A 20,655-nucleotide genomic window follows, 5' to 3' on the forward strand; every position below is an offset into this window, starting at 1 on the left:
GCCACGAGATTCGATTACGGCGACTATACTTTTTAACTGCTGTCAGAGCCGGGCGGGCGAGGTCTGTGTAAACATCTGCCCGAGCACATGGACGCCTCTCATTACCCGGGCATTAAATCAAACCGCCGCAATGAATCTTTATCTACGACCGACGCCACCCGGCTTCGTACACGTCGAACCAAATGAACGCAAGCCGTATTAAAAACGCTCATCTTCCCGCTCCAAAAAGTGCAACTGTAAACGTGACGTCTTCGCGACCGGTGAAAGACCAGCTGTTACTGGTGACGGGAGAGACGTGTCTTTGAGCAAACTTGGCTAATCTGCAACCAGATGTCTTGGTGAGACAAAAAGAGACACACCGACTACCTCATTGCGGAACGAAAATAAAGTATCAATGAAAAAAAGTGAGGTGGATTTCTGAATCATATTTCACTGATGAAATGTTAACACAGCTCATATGCCTTTAAGCCCATAAGCCGATGTAGAAAACTGGAGACGAGATGGGAGCGGTGGATTATAAAAGGTAATCTGTAATGTAAATATTATTTCTAATATTGTGGGATATTGCAGGGGCTCAAGGCAGGCTCGTCCCCTGGTTCCTTCAGCAGAGGCCGTCTTTGGCATGAATCAAAGGCTATTTGTTTAATCTGAGCCACCAGGTTGTCTGCGAGCTGCCAAGGCACTTTGTCGCGACCTTTGCCCTTTTCCACAAATCCCTGTAAAAGGCCCGAGCAATTCACCCTGACATTTATTCGACACACAATTCTCCCAGTCTGCTCTTTTCTCTGGATCATGCGAGTCTAAGAGCAAAATGACAGAAATAAGGTCACCAAGCCTTCAGAGACTTTCGCCTGTGCCATTAGCGATGAGAAGCTGCTCCAAAATTGCAATATACATTCGGAGATGGTTTCCAAGTTTTGGAATTACTGCCTAAGTGCTTGTAAACGACATTGCCATAGCAGGGAAAAGGCCTGATGCATCTGGGGAGGAATCAGAAAAAGAAAAATAAGCAAAATCTTTAGTTTAGAGAGCAGGAGCGAACGTTTGCTAGTTTTCTTTTTATGCACGTGAAACATGGCACCGGTTGGCATCAAACATGATTTGTCTTTCTTTGCAGCACAAAAAAACAAATACCCTTTCAAGCTTTCTAGATACATTAAGTAATTCAGCATAGTTTTATACCAGAATCAGATATATATTGCCAGACATCTGGGAGAACCTACCTTGCCGTCGAATTTGGAGTATTCGTTGAAAGGGTTGTTGAGCTGCTGGGGGCATTGCTCGAGCCGGAGAGAGAGGGTCGACTTCGTACCAGTGCTCCTGGGTCTATCTTTAAAGTCCCTCTTCTCAAACAGGGAACCCAGGTCCTCCGCTGTGACAGAAGCGACGGAGACAACAAAAATGAAGCGGAGACATTGGCGGAAACCAAGAGTGATTGAACAACTTACTTATATTCTCGGACGTTATTGATTGTGCCAGGATTTCAAGTCAAACAGGACTTTAGCATTAGGCCTAGATATTGTACAGTATTACATGTCATTATGTACAGTAGGCTCGGTTTGACAGTTTCTGTAACATGCTATCGGATTTTGTGACTTCACATGTGGAGATTGTTATTTTGCATTGATCAATTTCCTGCTTCCATGAAAATTCCCTATGCAGCACTGTAATTGTCTGAGATCAGTGTAAAGAAAGGACAATTGAAGCTTTTGCTTCATTGAAACTCCTACCAGCAAATATTTCTGGAGAGGAGAAATGTAGCGTACCTGATTGCGAGGACGACCTCTCCTTCCATTGAATGTTTTTGCATTTGATCTGGTTCTGTCGCTCCTTCCTTAACCGTTCAAGTCTTTGAGCTTTAATAGAAGAAAATAAAACAGTGCTTACAAGTAATGAAACAAAGATTTTAAAAAGCCAGATCAACAAAGTCATTTTTGTCCATTGTCATTGGTCAGGGTCATTTTTGACCATTGTCATTGGTCAGGGTCATGCAATCACACATTTACAAAAGGAGAATGACAACAGAAACGGAAGTTTATTTAAAGTACATTTGACACAGCGGAACACTCTCACGGTGGACACTGATGGTAAACAACATCTTGGGAGGTGTGAGATATGCTAAGAGGAACACTGGAGGGGGACTAGAAACACTCGCTGGGCCGTGTCAAACCTGTCCTCCCAACACAGATGACCACCCCCACCCTACCCAATGTTTTTTCCAGCAGCGATGGCAGTTACCTGAACGGGGGTCTTCCTGGGGCATTATAGAAATAAAACAAATAGATCTATACAGCTACATTATATAAATAAAACTACACAATTCAGGCACTCTAGAGTCAAACAGTCACACTTACATTTTTCTAGAAAAACATTTTATACCAGGTTTAATACAGACTTGTGTTCCCCCCCCTTATTTAGATTCTTACCAGCCACCCCTGGTTTCTCGCGCCTTTCTTGTTGACGTCCTGGTGAGACAGTCAGCCCCTTCAGGTGAAGTCTCGGCAGAAGAACACTCAGACCCCAAAACACCACTGCTTCCCCAAACACAACAAGAGCCATGGGAGCCAAAAGGAGATCGTCTAGCCAGACTTCAGATGGCCTTTGGACTCCCTCTGATTCTGACAGTAACCCCAAGCACCTCACAATAGATCAAGTTGTGCTCCAGGCATTTGATCTCTCATTGGTTCCCAGTTAATTCCATACAAAGCCACCTTGCACACCTCTGCCTTTGAAGGGGATTCATAGCACACATAGCATCCTCCTGACTCAAGTGAACCCACATCATGGAAATCGTGGAGGTTTATGGCTAGCCTATAGTGCATAGTGTGTACAAGTAACACATCATTCGCTTAGCGAGCTACATAACCTTGAGGGTCACGTTTGACACAGTACTACTGTAGAAACAGATTAGGCTATTCCCATCAATTTGGTGGGCTGACTAGATTCTCCGTTAAATAGAAATTGGTTACTGTAGCCTATCCCTGTAAGGTTGAATACATAATATCATGGGCTTGAATCTCACTCCATCAATTGTGTGATCATAAAAACGTACCTTCATTGAATAACAGAGGATTTCCCCATGGCTACTCAATAACATGTAATCCATGACTACTCAATAACATGTAATCCATGACTACTCAATAACATGTAATCCATGGCTACTCAATAACATGTAATCTATGGCTACTCAATAACATGTTATCAATGACTACTCAATAACATGTTATCCATGACTACTCAATAACATGTAATACATTATCTATTAGCCTACCTTTACATATAACCTTTCAAGGTCCTCAAGAGCTGATGTCCATGAGTGAAAGGGTTAACAACAAAAAGGCAGGTCCTTTTTCATTTGGGCAACAGAGCGAACAAAAGGCATAATTCCCATTTACATACAAATCAAGCCCCGGCGACCCCCTGATTGCCATGGCTTCTGCCCACAACTGCTGTGCCAACCGTCCGTAAAATCAAGAGAAGAAGAAAGCCTTAAAAAAAGCACAAAAAAACAATGACGAAGAAAAACGTCGTAGACCATGAAGGCCGTGAACGCAAACTTTAATTAGTCCAAGAAAACATATTATTGTCTGTTTGATTTTCAGACACAACCAATCAGCATTCACTGTACCAAGTACAGCGTGGTTTAATTTCTTGGATAATAAGTTCTGAGACCTGAACTTGAAACCTACCAAGAGGAAGGCCACAGGTCCAACACACTCCTCCTTACTTCACAACGGCAGGTAGCCTAGTGGTTACAGCGTTGGACTAGTAACTGAAAGGTTGCTAGATCGAATCCCCGAGCTGACAAGGTAAAAAAAAGCTGTCGTTCTGCCCCTGAACAAGGCAGTTAACCCACTGTTCCTAGGCCGTCATTGAAAATAAGAATTTGTTCTTAACTGACTTGCCTAGTTAAATAAAAGGTTAAATAAAAATACATTTAAAAAAAACACAGCCTACCCTCATCCTGACCCAAACAATTAAAACATTGGCGTGAAATTGTTCACAAAATAAGAATCCTTCTCAATATGGTGGTAGTGTTTTTTCACATGTAGGGTGCTTTGTTGACTGTACTACAAAGTGGCACTGCAAACCAAACAATGTTTCGCTTCAAGCACTGGGCGAAGCACAAATATACTGGCAGCAGCACCCTTGCACTTTTCTTAAACAATTCCCTATTTCTTTTGGGCTCCCGAGTGGCACAGCGGTCTAAGGCACTGCATCTTAGTGCTAGAGGCGTCACTTCAGACCCTGGTTCGATTCCAGGCTGTATCACAACTGGCCGTGATTGGGAGTCCCATAGGGCGGCACACAATTGGCCCAGCGTCATCCAGGTTAGGGTTTGGCCAGTGTATGTCGTAAATTGTAAATAAGAATGTGTTCTTAACTGACTTGCCTAGTTAAATAAGGGTTAATAAAAATAAATAAATACAATTCTCCTCAAATTAGTTGAAATTTTAAAAACCTTTTGGTCTCTACACATTGGTATTGGACTGTCAAAACTACAGAAATGTCACTTAAGATTACAAATAGAATTAAGAAAATAAAAACCAATGGTATTGACAAAATGATTGGCAACCAATAGCTAATACTTGGTTCAACAGCCTCTGCTGAAGACAACTGCAGACAAATGCTTCTTGTAGCCATCAATGTGCATGCTGAAGCTTTCTGCTGGCAATTTGGCCCACTCTTTAGTTGCAAACTGCTATCAATTTGTCAATGTTTGAGTGGTGCCTTCTGACAACTGTTGTTTTCAACTCTGAACTCATCGCTGGCCACTTCAGAACAGACCAGTGTTTATTCTTGAATCATTCATGGGTGCTTTTTTGATGTTTGTTTGAGTTGATGTCCTGCTGGAAGGCCCAAGAACCTAGACTCAGTTTTAGGACACTGGGGTGAAAATTGCACTCAAAAATATCTTGATAATTTCCTCATGTCTTGCACACGTTCAAGGCCCCCAGTACCAGAGGCAGCAAAGCAACCCCACATTATTACCAAACCTCCCCATTTTTGATTGTAGGGAGAATGTTCTTTTCAATGAAAGCTTCATTTGGTCGTTGGTAAACATAGGAAGACCCCACTGCTGAAAGAGAAAAGAACCCCCCCCCCCCCCCAATGAACTTTACGAAAACCCATCGAAAGAAGCCTAAAATGGGGAAATGTTCTGTGGACCAATGAAACAAAATTAGAGCTCTTTGGCAATAGAAAAATCAATGCTAAGTTTACCAATGACCAAATGAAGCATTCAAAGTAAACGTGTAAAAATCTAAAACGTCCATCTCTGAAAATCACAAGCCCAGAGATTAAATGAGCAGCGTGTTTCAAGCAGCCTCTGTCAAACACCACTTTCACAGCCACTAGGGCCCAACTGTTCTGAGTTCTGCTCGGTGCACCCAACCAAAATAATTCCTCTGGGGTAACATGGTCAATAAAACCCCAAGCCTGGGTTCAAATAGTATTTGTTTTATTTCAAATACTTTAGCGGCGCTCGATTGAGCTTGCCTGATGCAAGGGAACAAATGGAATAGTTCCAAAAGTGTAAACCCCACCGACCTAGCGCTCCAAGCAGGCTTGATCAAAAGCTCAAAGTACTTGTAAGAAAACAAAATACTTTTGAAACCCACGTCTGATTAACACCAGGCTTTTGTCAGAGATACATTTTTATTTAGTCTAATTGTATAATTATTTACAACATTCATATTTCCCTGGTGGTTTATATAAGCTTGTTCATGGGGTGATACATGTGATTTTCAAAGACAGACTTTACAGCAGTGTTGGGGTCAATTCAATTCCAATTCAATTCTATGTGGACTTCTGCAATTCATTCACAAGGCTAATTAGGAAGTGACCCCAACCTGCTCTTTACTAAACTTACTGCATTAACCTGTTGTATTGCTGCCTTCCAGAACAAAAAGCACCACACCACTGGCCAACTAGCCTCTGTGAGTAAACCACTGATCTGGATTCCACACGGCAGCCCCCAACAAACAGCTCGCTCGTCCACTAACTGGTTCCTCCTGCCACAGTCAGAGCCCCCTATTGTTTACCTGTGTTGGAGCGTCGGCGGATGCCAAAATCCCAGCTGGAGGTGATGTCCAATGACTGTGAGAGGTCACAGCCCGGGTTCTCCCCTCCGCTGCCCCCTTCGCCTAGGGAGCCCGAACCCAGTGAACCCCCGCTGCTGCCGGGCACCGAGGCCAGCTGCCACTTCTCCAGGTCCACGTCGTGGTCGATTAGCACCATCTCACACATGCCCGTGTCATCGCTGGTCACATGGGACTGCCGGATGTGGGCCAAGATAATGGCTGGGTTGTCCAAGAAAGCCATTGTTTGCTCGTTTCACTGCTTTGTTTCTGTTTCCCCCTCTGTTTCCCCCTTCGATCTTTCCTTACCTCCTCACACTCTCCCTCTGCCTTTATTACCCTCTCTCTCTGTTTGAGGGTGCTTGATCACTTTAGGAGCCGGGCAACAGAGGCGTCTTCTTTTTCCTTCTCTTCTTCGGGGTTATTTTCTCCTCTCCATGGGACATGTGTGCCGGCCTGTTGGGGCAAAGTTAGGAGAGATTAGTGTCTGTCCACAATATGCAATACAAGGACGGGAAATGATGTATTCAATTCATAAGCCACGTTCTCCATATTTCTTCTGAGGCTAACTAAACACCAGTTTAAGAGCGAAACATTTAAACCAAGTTGCTTTCTTAGAGCAGGGGTGAGCAATTGGTGAACAGACACCCCTTTTGTAAGTCTGTGGATCAATACTTTGTTTTTTTTTAGGAACTCAGTCAGGGTCTCAACTTACTGTTGAGAATTAGAATACTAGAATACACAAGGTGCAATTTGGAAATGTGGTTCTTCATCAGAGGTTCTAATGTTATGACAGTCACTGACAGTCATTCAATTAGCCCATTTCAGCAAAACATTTTTTAGATTGGTAAGTTAGTCTAGCGACCAGCTACACAACATGGCCAAAAGTATGTGGACACCTGCTCGTGTGCATTAATATGGAGTTGATCCCTCCTTTGCTGCTATAACAGCTTCCACTCTTCTGGGAACATTGCTGCAGGGACTTGCTTCCATTCAGCCACAAGAGCATTTGTGAGTTTGGACACTTATGTTGTGCGATTAGGCCTGGCTCGTAGTCAGCCTTCCAATTCATCCCAAAGGTGTTTAATGGGGTTGAGGTCAGGACTCTGTGCAGGCCAGTCAAGTTATTCCACATTGATCTCCACAAACCGCTTCTGTATTGACCTCACTTTGTGCTAGGGGCATTGACATGCTGAAACAGGAAAGGGTCTTCTCCAAACTGTTGTCAAAGTTGGAAGCACAGAATCATCTAGAATGTCATTGTATGCTGTAGTGTTAAGATTCACCTTTACTGGAACTAAGATGCCTGAACCATGAAAAACAGCCCCAGACCATTATTCCTCCTCCACCAAACTTTACTGTTGGCACTACGCGGTCGGGCAGGTAGCATTCTCCTGGCATCCGCCAAACCCAGATTCGTCCGTCAGACTGCCAGATGGTGAAGCTTGAGTGGGGTGGCATGGTAGCCTAGTGGTTAGAGCTTTGGACTAGTAACTGAAAGGTTGCAAGTTCAAATCCCTGAGCTGACAAGGTACAAATCTGTCGTTCTGCCCCTGAACAGGCAGTTAACCCACTGTTCCTAGGCCATCATTGAAAATAAGAATTTGTTCTTAACTGACTTGCCTAGTTAATAAAGATAAAATAAAAACTTCAGAGAACGCGTTTCCACTGCTCCAGAGACCAATGGCGGCAAACTTTACACCACTCCAGCCAACGTACGGTATTGCGCATGGTGATCTTAGGCTTGTGTGCGGCTGCTCGGCCATGGAAACCCATTTCATGAAGCTCCTGACAAACAGTTATTGTGCTGACGTTGCTTCCAGAGGCAGTTTGGAACTCGGTAGTAAGTGTTGCAACCGAGGACACAGATTTTTCGAGCTACGCACTTCAGTGATCCTGTTCCGTGAGCTTGTGTGGCCTACCACTTCACGGCTGCACCGTTGTTGCTCCAAGATGTATCCACTTCACAATAACAGCACTTACAGTTGACCGGGGTCAGCTCTAGCAGGGCAGAAATTTGACAAAGTGACTTGTGCCACATTGAAAATAAAGCTCTTCAGTAAGGGCCATTCTACTGCCAATGTTTATCTATGGAGATTTCATGGCTGTGTGCTTGATTTTAAACTCCTGTCAGCAACAGGTGTCGCATACCTTTCAATATATAGAAAAGTATCTGAACTTGGTCGTATTTCCGACCAGGGGGTCGGCCCCATTGATAATCAGACACCATAGGAGAAACAGCCATTTTCTCTCTCCGCCCCACAACAAAAATTGAATTGCATGAAATGAGTTTGAAAATTGCAAAATCTTCTCTCCACCGCATGGAAAAATGTGTAGAATTGCAGGAAATTTACTTTAAAAACGTTCAAATATTTGTTGTCTTGACTGTCAAGAGGGGAGCCGCTAAAATGTTTTGCTCCAAGATGAGTTCAGATGTTTTGTGGCCCCTCCCACCGCCATCAAAGTTGCCCATCCCTGTTCTAGAGGAAATTAGAGAAAAGGTGGGAACCAAATGCAAAAGAAAAATAAGACATTAGGTAAAGAGAGTAAATGTTTGTTTTTGATTCCCTTCTGAATCTGAATGCAATGGGAAAATGTTTACTAGGCCTAAAATCTGGTGAAAAGATATGAGCACTAACAAAAAGGATGGTTGATGGAGCTTAAGTCTAGAGCCTAATGCAAGGAAAACGTGCTGCACGCCAACTAAAACCAATCTGTCCATGGTTACATAACTCTGTGATTGGCAGTTTCATCTAAAACGGCCTCAGATCAAGTAGAAGACACCCCAAATAGAACAAAGAGAGCAGGCACGGAGACAGAGTTCTAGGCACAGCGACTGTTTCAGAGTCTAGGTGGAATACAATAAGAATTCCTTCAACAACCACGAAACAGTTTGAGAATCCAAAACCTGCAATATGTTAGCTTCTAGTAGGAAAACACAACTGTTAATCTAGCCTACAACTCCAGCACCATCTCACTTAGACTGGCACATAGCATTACATAACTATAGAGCAATGCTAATTGGCTAATTAAAAAGGTAATTAAATAATTATGGCTTTGCTGAGGGATGCCTTGGTGAAATATGACAACAACTCTCCTGCTTTCTGTGGAACCTCTGCGTCCCTCAAGCTGTCACTGCGAAAACACTCTAGCAGTCGTAAGCAGGTGATGAAGTGGTGTCAATTGCAAACTCAAGTCTTATCAGACCGACCGCCCGGCCTTAGAAATCCTATCATGATGTGGAAAGGGAAGGGGAGAACACAGAATAGCTTATGTCAGGGGTCTCCGACCTTGTTCCTGTAGAACTGCCCTCCTGTAGGCTTTTGCTCCAACCCCAGTTGTAACTAATCTGGTTCAGTTTATCAACCAGCTAATTATTAGAATCAGGTGTGCTAGACTAAGGTTGGAGTGAAAACCTACAGGACAGTAGCGCTCCAGGAACAGGGTTGGAGTGAAAACCTACAGGACGGTAGCTCTCCAGGAACAGGGTTGGAGTGAAAACCTACAGGACAGTAGCGCTCCAGGAACAGGGTTGGAGTGAAAACCTACAGGACGGTAGCGCTCCAGGAACAGGGTTGGAGTGAAAACCTACAGGACAGTAGCGCTCCAGGAACAGGGTTGGAGTGAAAACCTACAGGACGGTAGCGCTCCAGGAACAGGGTTGGAGTGAAAACCTACAGGACGGTAGCGCTCCAGGAACAGGGTTTTGAGACCCCTGGCCTATGTCATCTGTAAACTATGAAGGAAGCGAAAAATACCTAGGCTAGAATACCTTCACTCCACCTGATCAATACCTAGGCTAGAATACGTTCACTCCGCCTGATCAATACCTAGGCTAGAATACGTCCACTCCGCCTGATCAATACCTAGGCTAGAATACGTTCACTCCGCCTGATCAATACCTAGGCTAGAATATGTTCACCTTCTGATCAATAGATGGTAATAGGGCTACAGGATATGGGCAAAAACTCTAATTATGATTTTATTTTAATCTAAATATTGCGATTTCAATTGCGTTTTAGATCAAAACACTTGGGTCGCCAGGATCGTGAGTTGGATTCCCGAGATACCCAATATGTAAAAGAAAAATGCACACATAAGTTACTTTGGATAAAAGCGTCTGCTAAATGGCATATATATAATTATATGATTGGTGTTGTTTGGCATGACAACGAATAAAAAGCCAGGTATAGGAGTTGTTGTGACAGGGTACTAGGAACCAAAGTGTTGGTCAGTGTTTCCCAGGGGACCCTAATTATATTTTAATTAATGTTACATTCAGACAAAGGTTTTAGAATATGCTTCCACTCTGATTCAGAACGTTGTTGCACAAACAACTTGCTGACACCACTAGAGCTAACATTTTGTAGACAGATTTCCCTTCCTAGCTCCATAATATTTGCAAGTTTTGTCCATTTATTTAGCCAGTTAGCTAGTTATAGATAAGCATGATTTTTTTTTTATGCACATGTGGATCTTGCTAAGACTAACTAGCGTTTTGCAGAGATAAATTTACACGAACCAATAGTATAATACAGAAAACGTTGATTTATATAAAGAAGCAAAGTTGAAAACCGCTTTGTTTTTGTTTTTTGACTGCCTGCAATGGCTAACAGAAGCATGAAGACTCAAATTGAGAGACTGAATACAACAGTCAAGCCAACTGTGCCTGCTTGAGTGACAAGGGACGGGGTTTGGTGTGTGGGAAACAGTGAGGAGATGAAAAACAGAATCAACTATAAAAACGGACTGTGTAGCGTTCCCCTCAACAACAAAAAATCACAGTATCTTGCAATATGGATATTGCAGGTCAATATCACAATTTCGATCAAAATTTGATTCATTGTGCAGCCCTAGATGGTAATAGTGTAGCTAAGTCAGGGAAAGCAGGAATGTATTCACTAGGTATCCAACGGAAGCAAACGGGGCAAAACTGGGGGCAAACGGGGCAAAACTGGAAGGGACCTACCTGAATTTCTCAAATTAGAAACTCTAGTTTTCGTTGCAAAACCTTTTATGTTGTAAAATGTTTTGCCACAGTTTGCACACAAAAATACACCCCAGGACCTGGAGTTGAACCTGTGCACATTTACACACCTTAATCAAAAGGGCAATTCCACGCTAACAGAATTATGCAGAGACTTAGATTTTATTAGGATCCCCATTAGGAAAGGGGGATACCTAGTCAGTTGTAAAACAATGCATTCACCTGAAATGTGTCTTCCGCATTTAACTCAACCCCTCTGAATCAGAGGGGTGCATTAGCCGACGCCAATGGTGACAGCTAGTCTTCCTGGGGTACGAGACATTACAGACAAAAATACTTTCCAATTCATATACATTTAAAAACATTAACATAGAAATTAGACTTATATATACACAGTATATTTATAAAGAAACTACAACTAAACACAAAGTTTTTAAAAAATCTGATAAAAATAAAGAAATACTAAAGAATAATGTGTGTGTAGAGTGTGTGTGTGTGTGGAGTGTGTAGAGTGTGTGTGTGTGTGTGTGTATGCGCATCTATCAGTTCCATATACATGTCAGTACATACTAGGGTTGAGCTGTATTCATATGGCCATACAATCCTTCTCTCATCCCGGGATTTACCTTATTACTGGCTTAGTACACAAGGGTGCGCCAAAAAAAAGCAAAGAAAGCCCATTGGGCATCTATTACCCGAATTCTAACAAAATGAGCACAAGTAATAGCGAATTTCCACTGAGGCTGCAAGCCAAATATGATAATGTGCAAAAATGAAAATAAACTAATTGCAAAGACAGGCAATCCAGATCATAAAGTTATACATATATAGGTAGGAGCTACCAAATGTAATTTTTGTTGTATTTGGACATTTACATGCGAATGTGAACGAGAGACATTGTGCAAATTAAAAAAAGTTGCCGCATAATTGTCTGAAGGAAGAACAGTACTGGCTCTGGAGTACCATGTGTACACGCTGTGTCTGTGTGGAGTCTGGAGTCGCTAGGGCAACGGACCTGCCTGCTCTGCTTGGCGAAGAGGGGGGAGGAGCAGACTTGTCAAGAACAGACAAGAGAAAAAATGCAAGGAAATCAAGCAGTGGCAGCTGTACAGATATTTCATCCAAAGGGCTTTGACTTCTCAAACACAACAGGAAGCTAACAATATGATGCCCCGTCACCTTATTAATTCAGCCACTTGCTTAGATAACTAGTAAGTAAAAAACTTAGTAGAAGTGCTGCAGAGATGGTTGTCCTTCTGGATGGTTCTCCCATCTCCACAGAGGAATTCTGGAGCTCTGTCAGAGTGACCATCAGCTTCTTGGTCACCTCGCTGACCAAGGCCCTTCTCCCCTGATTGCCCAGGCGGCCAGCTCAAGGAAGAGTCTTGGTGGTTCCAAACTTCTTCCATTTAAGAATGATGGAGGCCACTGTGTTCTTGGGGACTTTCAATGCTGCAGACATTTTCTGGTACACTTCCCCAGATCTGTGCCTCGACACAATCCTGTCTCGGAACTATATGGACAATTCCTTAAACCTCATGGCTTTGTTTTTGCTCTGACTTGCACTGTCAAGTGTGGGACCTTATATAGACAGGTGTGTGCCTTTCCAAATCATGTCCAATCAATTGAATTTATCACAGGTGGACTCCAATCAAGTTGTAGAAACATCTCAAGGATGATCAATTGAAACAGAATGAACCTGAGCTCAATTTTGAGTCCCATAGCAAAGGGTCTATTTACTTATGTAAATAAGGTATTTCTGTTTTTAATACATTTGCAAAAAAAATCTAAAAACCTGCTTTCACTTTGTCATTATGGTGTATTGTGTGTGGATTGAAAATTATTTAAAAAAATGTAGAATAAGGCTGTAACGTAACAAAATGTGGAAAAAGGGAAGGGGTCTGAATACTTTCCGAATGCATTGTAACTACAAAAATTGTGGATAACTGTAGTGGATAACCCCCCCCCCCCCCCATACAACGTCAACAACCAATCAAAAACGTGTTCTATACTCTAGGTTCTAGGTGCACGAGGAATAGCCACTCGAAGGGGAGAGGAGAGGCAGAGCGCTCAGTGAGCTTTCCTTAGTAACTGATAAGACTTAAGAGACAGATGATCCATGACAGACAGAGTCAGAAGGAGCCCACTTGCAAACCACTTGAGCAACGAGGCAAGCAATGACATGATGTAAAAATGTAAAAGATGCACAGGCTAAGACGCACAAGCTGACGGGCCGCCCCCAGGTGGTAGGTAACAACACATCTGCCACACTGATTCTCAACACTAGGGCACCTCAGGGGTGCGTGCTCAGTCCCCTCCTGTACTCCCTGTTCACCCATGACTGCATGGACAGGCACGACTCCAACACCATCATTAAGTTTGCCGACAACACAACAGTGGTAGGCCTGGTCACCGACAACGATGACACAGCCTATAGGGAGGAGGGCAGAGACCTGGCAGTGTGGTGCCAGGACAACAACCTCTCCCTCAATGTGAGCAAGACAAAGGAGATGATTGTGGACTATAGGAAAAGGAGGACCGAGTACGTCCCCCATTCTCATTGACGGGGCTGTAGTGGAGCAGGTTGAGAGCTTCAAGTTCCTTGGTGTCCACATCACCAACAAACTATCATGGTCCAAACACACCAAGACAGTCATAAAGAGGGCATGACAAAGCCTACTCCCCCTCAGGAGAGTGAAAAGATTTGGCATGGGTCCTCAAATCCTCAAAACGTTCTACAGCTGCACCATTGAGAGCATCCTGACTGGTTGCATCACTGCCTGGTATGGCAACTGCTCAGCCTCCGACCGCAAGGCACTACAGCGGGTAGTGCAAACTGCCCAGTACATCACTGGGGCCAAGCTTCCTGCCACCCAGGACCTCTATACCAGGCGGTGTCAGAGGAAGGCCCTAAAAATTGTCCAGACACCCTAGTCATAGATGTATCTCTGCTACCGCACGACAAGCGGTACCGGAGCGCCAAGTCTAGGTCCAAAAGGCTTCTTAACAGCTTCTACCCCCAAGCTAGACTCCTGAACAGCTAATCAAATGGTTACCCAGACTATTTGCATTGCCCCCACACACCCTCTTTTACACTGCTGCTACTCTCTGTTTATTATCTATGCATAGTCACTTTAACTCTACCATAGTCACTTTAACTCTACCCCCTGTATATAGCCTCCACATTGACTCTGTACCGGTACCCCCTGTATATAGCCTCCACATTGACTCTGTACTGGTACCCCCTGTATATAGCCTCCACATTGACTCTGTAGTGGTACCCCCTGTATATAGCCTCCACATTGACTCTGTACCGGTACCCCCTGTATATAGCCTCCATATTGACTCTGTACCGGTACCCCCTGTATATAGCCTCCACATTGACTCTGTACCGTAACACCCTGTATATAGCCTCCACATTGACTCTGTACCGTAACACCCTGTATATAGCCTCACTACTGTTATTTTACTGCTGCTCTTTAATTATTTATTTTATTTTTTACTTAACACTTATTTTTCTTAAACCGGCATTGTTGATTAAAGGCTTGTAAGTCAGCATTTCACTGTTGTATTCGGAGCATGTGACAAATAAAATGTTATTTAATAAGCGCCGTTTGTTGTCGAATTGCTACATTTAAATATGAGTTTCTATCTTATTTTTCATTATATATACATTGAAGTATTATTTGTAGTTGTCACAAAACACTGAATGGTCTGTTTCCCCACATTATTAATAGACCTACAGCGTGCAGTAGGATAGTTGATCAATTGATTGACAGGAGCGCAGTAGAACGATAAACTGTCCTCTAGTGTGAATGCTCGCCAACGTTTTATAGTTATTTATAGTTTAATCGGTATAGTTATCGTTACAGTTATGGTCCTTGGTGTGGACGGCCCTTTACTGTGTCAGTGACCTCTTGAACGATGGAGACAAATCCCTGTCTGTCCTTGTTTTTGTTTTTGTTTTTTTTGCAGAGGTGAGCAACAGGTAGGCTATGGCATCACTCTCCTCCACCGCATCCTACTTGTGCTAAATATGCCCCAATATACCCAACAACAACGAAGTCTCCACTTTTTTTTGGAGCAGAAGATGAAGATGCTGGTTACAGTAGGCTACATGGAAAGAGACGGGGGGGAGGGGTCATAGGTAAGTGTCAGTCAGAGGCGGGAGAGGTGATATTATCTGGAGAGAGAGAGAGAGAGAGAGAGAGACACTTCTACTCTACTACATACACAACACTAGCTATGCCAGATTAATAGCAGCTGCTTACTTTGTAACGTTCAACAACAACAAAAAATGCAACCTTCTTTACAGTCAATATACACAGGCATTGCACTGAAAACCTGTTTCACAGCCTGATTGTTGACATCCTAAACATGCACCAGAAAAGGTGGTGCAAACATGTCACCAGTGTCTGTTAGCTAGCTGATAACCACCCACCGTTCTGACACCTTAGCTATGGGTCAATAGTATCAGGGTGGAATCTTTCAGCTGGGGGGGGCTCAACTTACTGTTGAGAGTTAGAATACGTAAAGTGGAATTATAAAAATTGGCAAAAATTACTTTAGCAGTTTCTCTTCACTGTCAGTCACTCAATTATCCAATGTCAGCTAAAAAATTTTAGATTGGTAAATTTGTTTAGCAGCCAGTTGTAGTAATCAAGGTTGAATTACGGATCCGGGTGTCCAAGGTCAAATTACGGATCCGGGTCCCACCACTGATTGATAGTAACTCTCACCCACATTAAAAACGGCAAACATTTCTTTCCACCCAATGGCAAAATGTGTAAAATTGCAGGAAATTTGTTGTAAAACTGCTCATTTTAATTTCTTCGCCCCATGGGAAAATGAGTAGAATTACATTAAATGAGTTATTCAATTGCTAAATCTTCTGTCCATGCCTGGCAAAATTAGTAGAATTGCTGAAACTTGCTTTAAAACTGCAACATTTTCTCTACTGCCCATAGCAAAATATGTACAATTGCTGGAAATTACCAAAAAAAGGGGATCCCCTAAAGTGTTTTTCTCGCAAGGTGGTGAGTGGTGGGTGCAAAGCCCTCCCCCCAAAAGGCTAGGGCCGGTTCTGACTGCATGTGTGTGGGTATGCAGATCAGCAAGCCACTGCGGCCTATCATCAAAGTTGCCCATCCCTGAGTTCGGTAATACGAACGAAGCAGACAACTCAAGCTTCCTCGCCTGCTTGTAGCTAACTGGCTACAAACTCACTGCACACTAGGCTAGGCAGTAACGTTAGCAAGCTAACAGCAGCATCATCATCATTATCATTTGTGCAAAACACGGCAGTAACCACGATAGCCGGCAGAAGATAGTAAGTTAGTAAATTAACTAGCAAATTGGGTATAGTACCTATCTACTGGTGGTGATGCCAGGGGTTTAGCCAAGGTAAGTTAGCAACTCGCGCGCTAACTAGCTAACTACCTGCATATATTTTAGTTACTTTAGCTAGGTAGCTATCTAGATGGAGCTTGTCGAAATAACCAAAAGATGTAAACGAGCAAGCGTAAACACGTATCTAGCTACTGTAGTTCTATAATTCCTAATAAACAGAGGCTAAACTAGCTAGCTAATGTTAATCTTACTCTAGCTAGCTAACGTTAGCAAGGCCTTGGCTTGCGCTAGCTACTATTAGGTATTTGTGCCTTACAAACCTGATAACCTACCGTTATTCATGCCTTATCCGAGGAAGCGAAAGTTCCGAGATACAATGTACCACCTGTGCATACGTCCAGTTACAGTGTCTCATTTCAATAACGCTAAAATAAAAACTTTAACTCTTAGAAAATCAACAATAAACTCCATGACAATGTATTTCCTCTGTTGACAGTGTTGATGCAGTTCCTACACACCGGAAGTGGAGTGTCAAAGCAAGGTGGGAGGGACCCATCCCCAAACACAACACCACAGACAAAACTTGACAGACGTTTGGCTAAACCAATAATATTTAAGGAAATAATCAAAGCGCTCACCTACAGCCAATTAACAAATTGCAATGAACAGTCACAGAGAATTGAACAACTTTGCATTTTCTTTACAATTAGGTTTGAAATTCATAGTGTAGTTTGCTGCAAATTTTCTTTCATATTTATATAGTGTGTGTGTATGTGTGTGATATACTAGTCTGCAAACTTATCATCACACACATTTGTTAAGAGACAGTATGAGATAAGTAGGCATATGTGTGAATGCAAGCTTGTCTGTCTATGGCATTATACATTACGTGTTTGTGAGAGTGTTTTGCGTGTGTGTAGGTAGGCTAACCATCTTTGGTGTGAGTGTTCATGCATTTTTTTTGTTTATGTTTATGCATGTGTGCAATAGTGTCTGTGTTTGTGCCTGCATGCATACATACATCATTTGCATAGGGTGTTCAATCCATAACAAAAAATGAATAACTTATATATTGCATGTGACACAAAAATGGCATGTGGTAACTAACCATCCACTCGCAGCCGTCTGACTGGGGGTCCGTTTACTCTGTAGGCTACCTGGGAACTCGTACAGGCTCTGTGGATATAGAGTGGGGTTTTGACAGGAGCATATTTCAGTGATGAATGCTGCATCCATTACAGGAGCTCCTCTCTCCCTCAACTCCTGGGAGAGGTACACTGCTACTTCAAGGTCAAGTGAAAAGAGAGTGTCATCGTATAGCTCAAGGGGGGAAAGTCAGAAAAACATTCCACCCCGTCACCTCTGCAACAGTTTCAGAGGGATTGCGAGAGTATCAACAAAGAGTGTCTGTCCTTACTTGGGAATAGGCCTCTCGCTTGAAACCGTGGCAACATTAAAGTGGAAATATTTACAAAATGTTAAAAATGATTTAATGTTGGAATGTTGAATCAGGCACAAGGCTAAAAGCTCTCAGTTGTATTTTTTCCCTGCTGTGTTATGACAGGATAGACATACTGTATAGAAAAAAATATGATTTTAATACTGTATTAGCCAGACTTTTACCCAAGTCAAACGGATTGGATAATTATAGTACCTTTCCCATTGTAAAGGATATGGTTATAATGAACATGGTCCTGAAATCTGGATTTATATGGGAGCGAAATATAATTAAGCAATAAGGCACAATATACCACGGCAAATGGCTGTTCATAGGCACGACGCAACACGGAGTGCCTGGATATAGGCCTTAGCCGTGGTATATTGGCCATATACCACAAACCCCAGAGGTGCCTTATTGCTATTATAAACTGGTTACCAATGTAATTAGAGCAGTAAAAATAAATGTTTTGTCATACCCGTGCTATACGGTCTGATATACCACGGCTGTCAGCCAATCAGCATTCAGGGCTCGAACCCTCCCGTTTATTTCAGTGGTTGGGATATGGCATAAGAAAATATTATTAATTATATTTCAGTGGTTGGGATATTGCATAACCATTGAATGCATATTAAAAGGAGTTTATTCATTTGATTGCAGAATTCAACACCACATCATTTAAAAACAATATTTGTACTGTAATTTGAAACCGGAATGGGACAGACACAATAAATATGTGTCATTGTATTATCAAACTCAAGTGATAATGTGCTATTACATCATGCTATTCTCCTCTGCAGTGGGAAAAGAAATTACATGCAGATTGTAAATCTCATTAGGAAATAACTCATTCTATTTTTTGAGATTGACGAACAACAGGTGAAGGTGAAATGCATTATTATTTTTCAGGACGTAGAAACAGAAAAAAGTTACGCACCATGACTGATATATGGTCGCACACATCGTACAAAAGCATTTAATCAAATGACTACAAGTGTTATACCAATAAATATCAGTAATATTTCCCAAGCACACTGACTACAATGAATCCCATATTGCTGACGTGTATGATGTATGATTCTCTCTGCATGTGTGGTTTATGGTATCTCTTTACTGTCAATTAAAAAACCTGCCCATAAACAACAATGTTGATTCACATGCTATTATATATGTTAAGCAATTAGGCCTTTGGAGGTTTGGTATATGTCCAATATACTGTAGCAGAGCTTAGGGCTGTTCTTAGGCACGACGCGACATATACGGTCTGATTTACCACGGCAACTAGATTACGGTCATAGAAAAAGAACAAAAAAGACATAACAACTACATTTCGTCTCTGGCAACCTAACCGATGGAATGAATGTCCAGCAAGCTTGGCTAGCAACCATAGATGTGTCTGATTAGGCCTGTATTTTCATTAAGGGATGAAGTAATAGCCTATGAATACATTTATTAAAATAAAGATTTTTATTTAGTTGGTAACCCGTTGTAGAACAGCAATTGTACACTCAAGGTTGTGCAAAACCACTTTTTTTAGCATGGCTGTGCTGATCTACGGTACTCGTCTCCACCTCGTACCTACAGTGCATTTCGTAAAGTATTCAGACCCCTTGACATTTTCCACATTTTGTTACGTTACAGCCTTATTCCAAAATGGATTAAATAAAAACATGTCCTCATCAATCTTCACACAATACCCCATAATGACAAAGTGAAAATAGGTTTTTACATAAGTAAATAGACCCTTTGCTATGAGACTCGAAATTGAGCTCAGGTGCATCCTGTTTCCATTGATCATCCTTGAGATGTTTCTACAACTTAATTGGAGTCCACCTGTGGTAAATTCTATTTATTGGACATGATTTGGAAAGGCACACACCTGTCTATATAAGGTCCCACAGTTGACAGTGCATGTCAGAGCAAAAACCAAGCCACCAACTGAGCCTTCCCTGTAGCTCAGTTGGTAGAGCATGGTGTTTGCAACACCAGGGTTGTGGGTTCGATTCCCAGCCAGCACAGAAAAAAAAAAAAAAAAATGTATGATATGTATGAAATTGTATGAAATGTATGCATTCACTACTGTAAGTTGCTCTGGATAAGAGCGTCTGCTAAATGAATAAAATGTAAATGTAAAAATGTCATAGGAATTGTCATAAGAACTCTGAGACAGGATTGTGTCGAGGCACAGATCTGGGGAAGGGTACCAACAAAATGATGCAGCATTGAAGGTCCCCAAGAACACAGTTGCCTCCATCATTCTTAAATGGAAGAAGTTTGGAACCACCAAGACTCTTCCTAGAGCTGGCCGCCCGGCCAAACAGCAATCGGAGGAGAAGGGCCTTAGTCAGGGAGGTGACAAAGAACCCGATGGTCACTCTGACAGAGCTCCAGGGTTCCTCTGTGGAGATGGGAGAACCTTCCAGAAGAACAAACATCTCTGTAGCACTCCAACAATCAGGCCTTTATGGTAGAGTGGCCAGACGGAAGCCACTCCTCAGTAAAAGGCACATGAAGTCCCACTTGGAGTTTACAAAAAGGCACCTAAAGACTCTCAGACCATGAGAAACAAGATTCTCTGGTCTGATGAAACCAAGATTGAACCTGAATGCCAAGTGTCACGTCTGGAGGAAACCTGGCACCATCCCTACGGTGAACCATGGTGGTTGCAGCATCATGCTGTGGGGCTGTTTTTCAGCGGCAGGGACTGGGCGACTAGTCAGGATTGAGGGAAAGATGAACGGAGCAAAGTACAGAGAGATCCCTGATGAAAACCTGCTCCAGAGTGCTCAGGATCTGGTCAC

At 42.6% G+C, this 20,655-nt stretch overlaps 1 protein-coding gene across 1 annotated transcript in view; it reads right to left on the reverse strand.

Moving 5' to 3' along the window:
• Window positions 1–16,963, reverse strand: part of mapkap1 (MAPK associated protein 1) — a 108,444-nt gene extending 91,481 nt beyond the window's left edge. Inside the window, exons 1-4 of the mRNA XM_029710482.1 lie at window positions 16,749–16,963; window positions 6,045–6,536; window positions 1,767–1,856; window positions 1,224–1,372 (exon numbers count right to left, since the gene is read on the reverse strand). Coding sequence (XP_029566342.1) covers window positions 1,224–1,372; window positions 1,767–1,856; window positions 6,045–6,324 — 519 coding nt within the window. The 5' untranslated portion in view covers window positions 6,325–6,536; window positions 16,749–16,963. The remainder of the gene's footprint in view (window positions 1–1,223; window positions 1,373–1,766; window positions 1,857–6,044; window positions 6,537–16,748) is intronic.
• Window positions 16,964–20,655: the final 3,692 nt, after the last annotated feature.

The sequence above is a fragment of the Salmo trutta genome, chromosome 23 (assembly GCF_901001165.1).
Source record: "Salmo trutta chromosome 23, fSalTru1.1, whole genome shotgun sequence".
Classification (NCBI taxonomy): Eukaryota; Metazoa; Chordata; class Actinopteri; order Salmoniformes; family Salmonidae; genus Salmo; species Salmo trutta.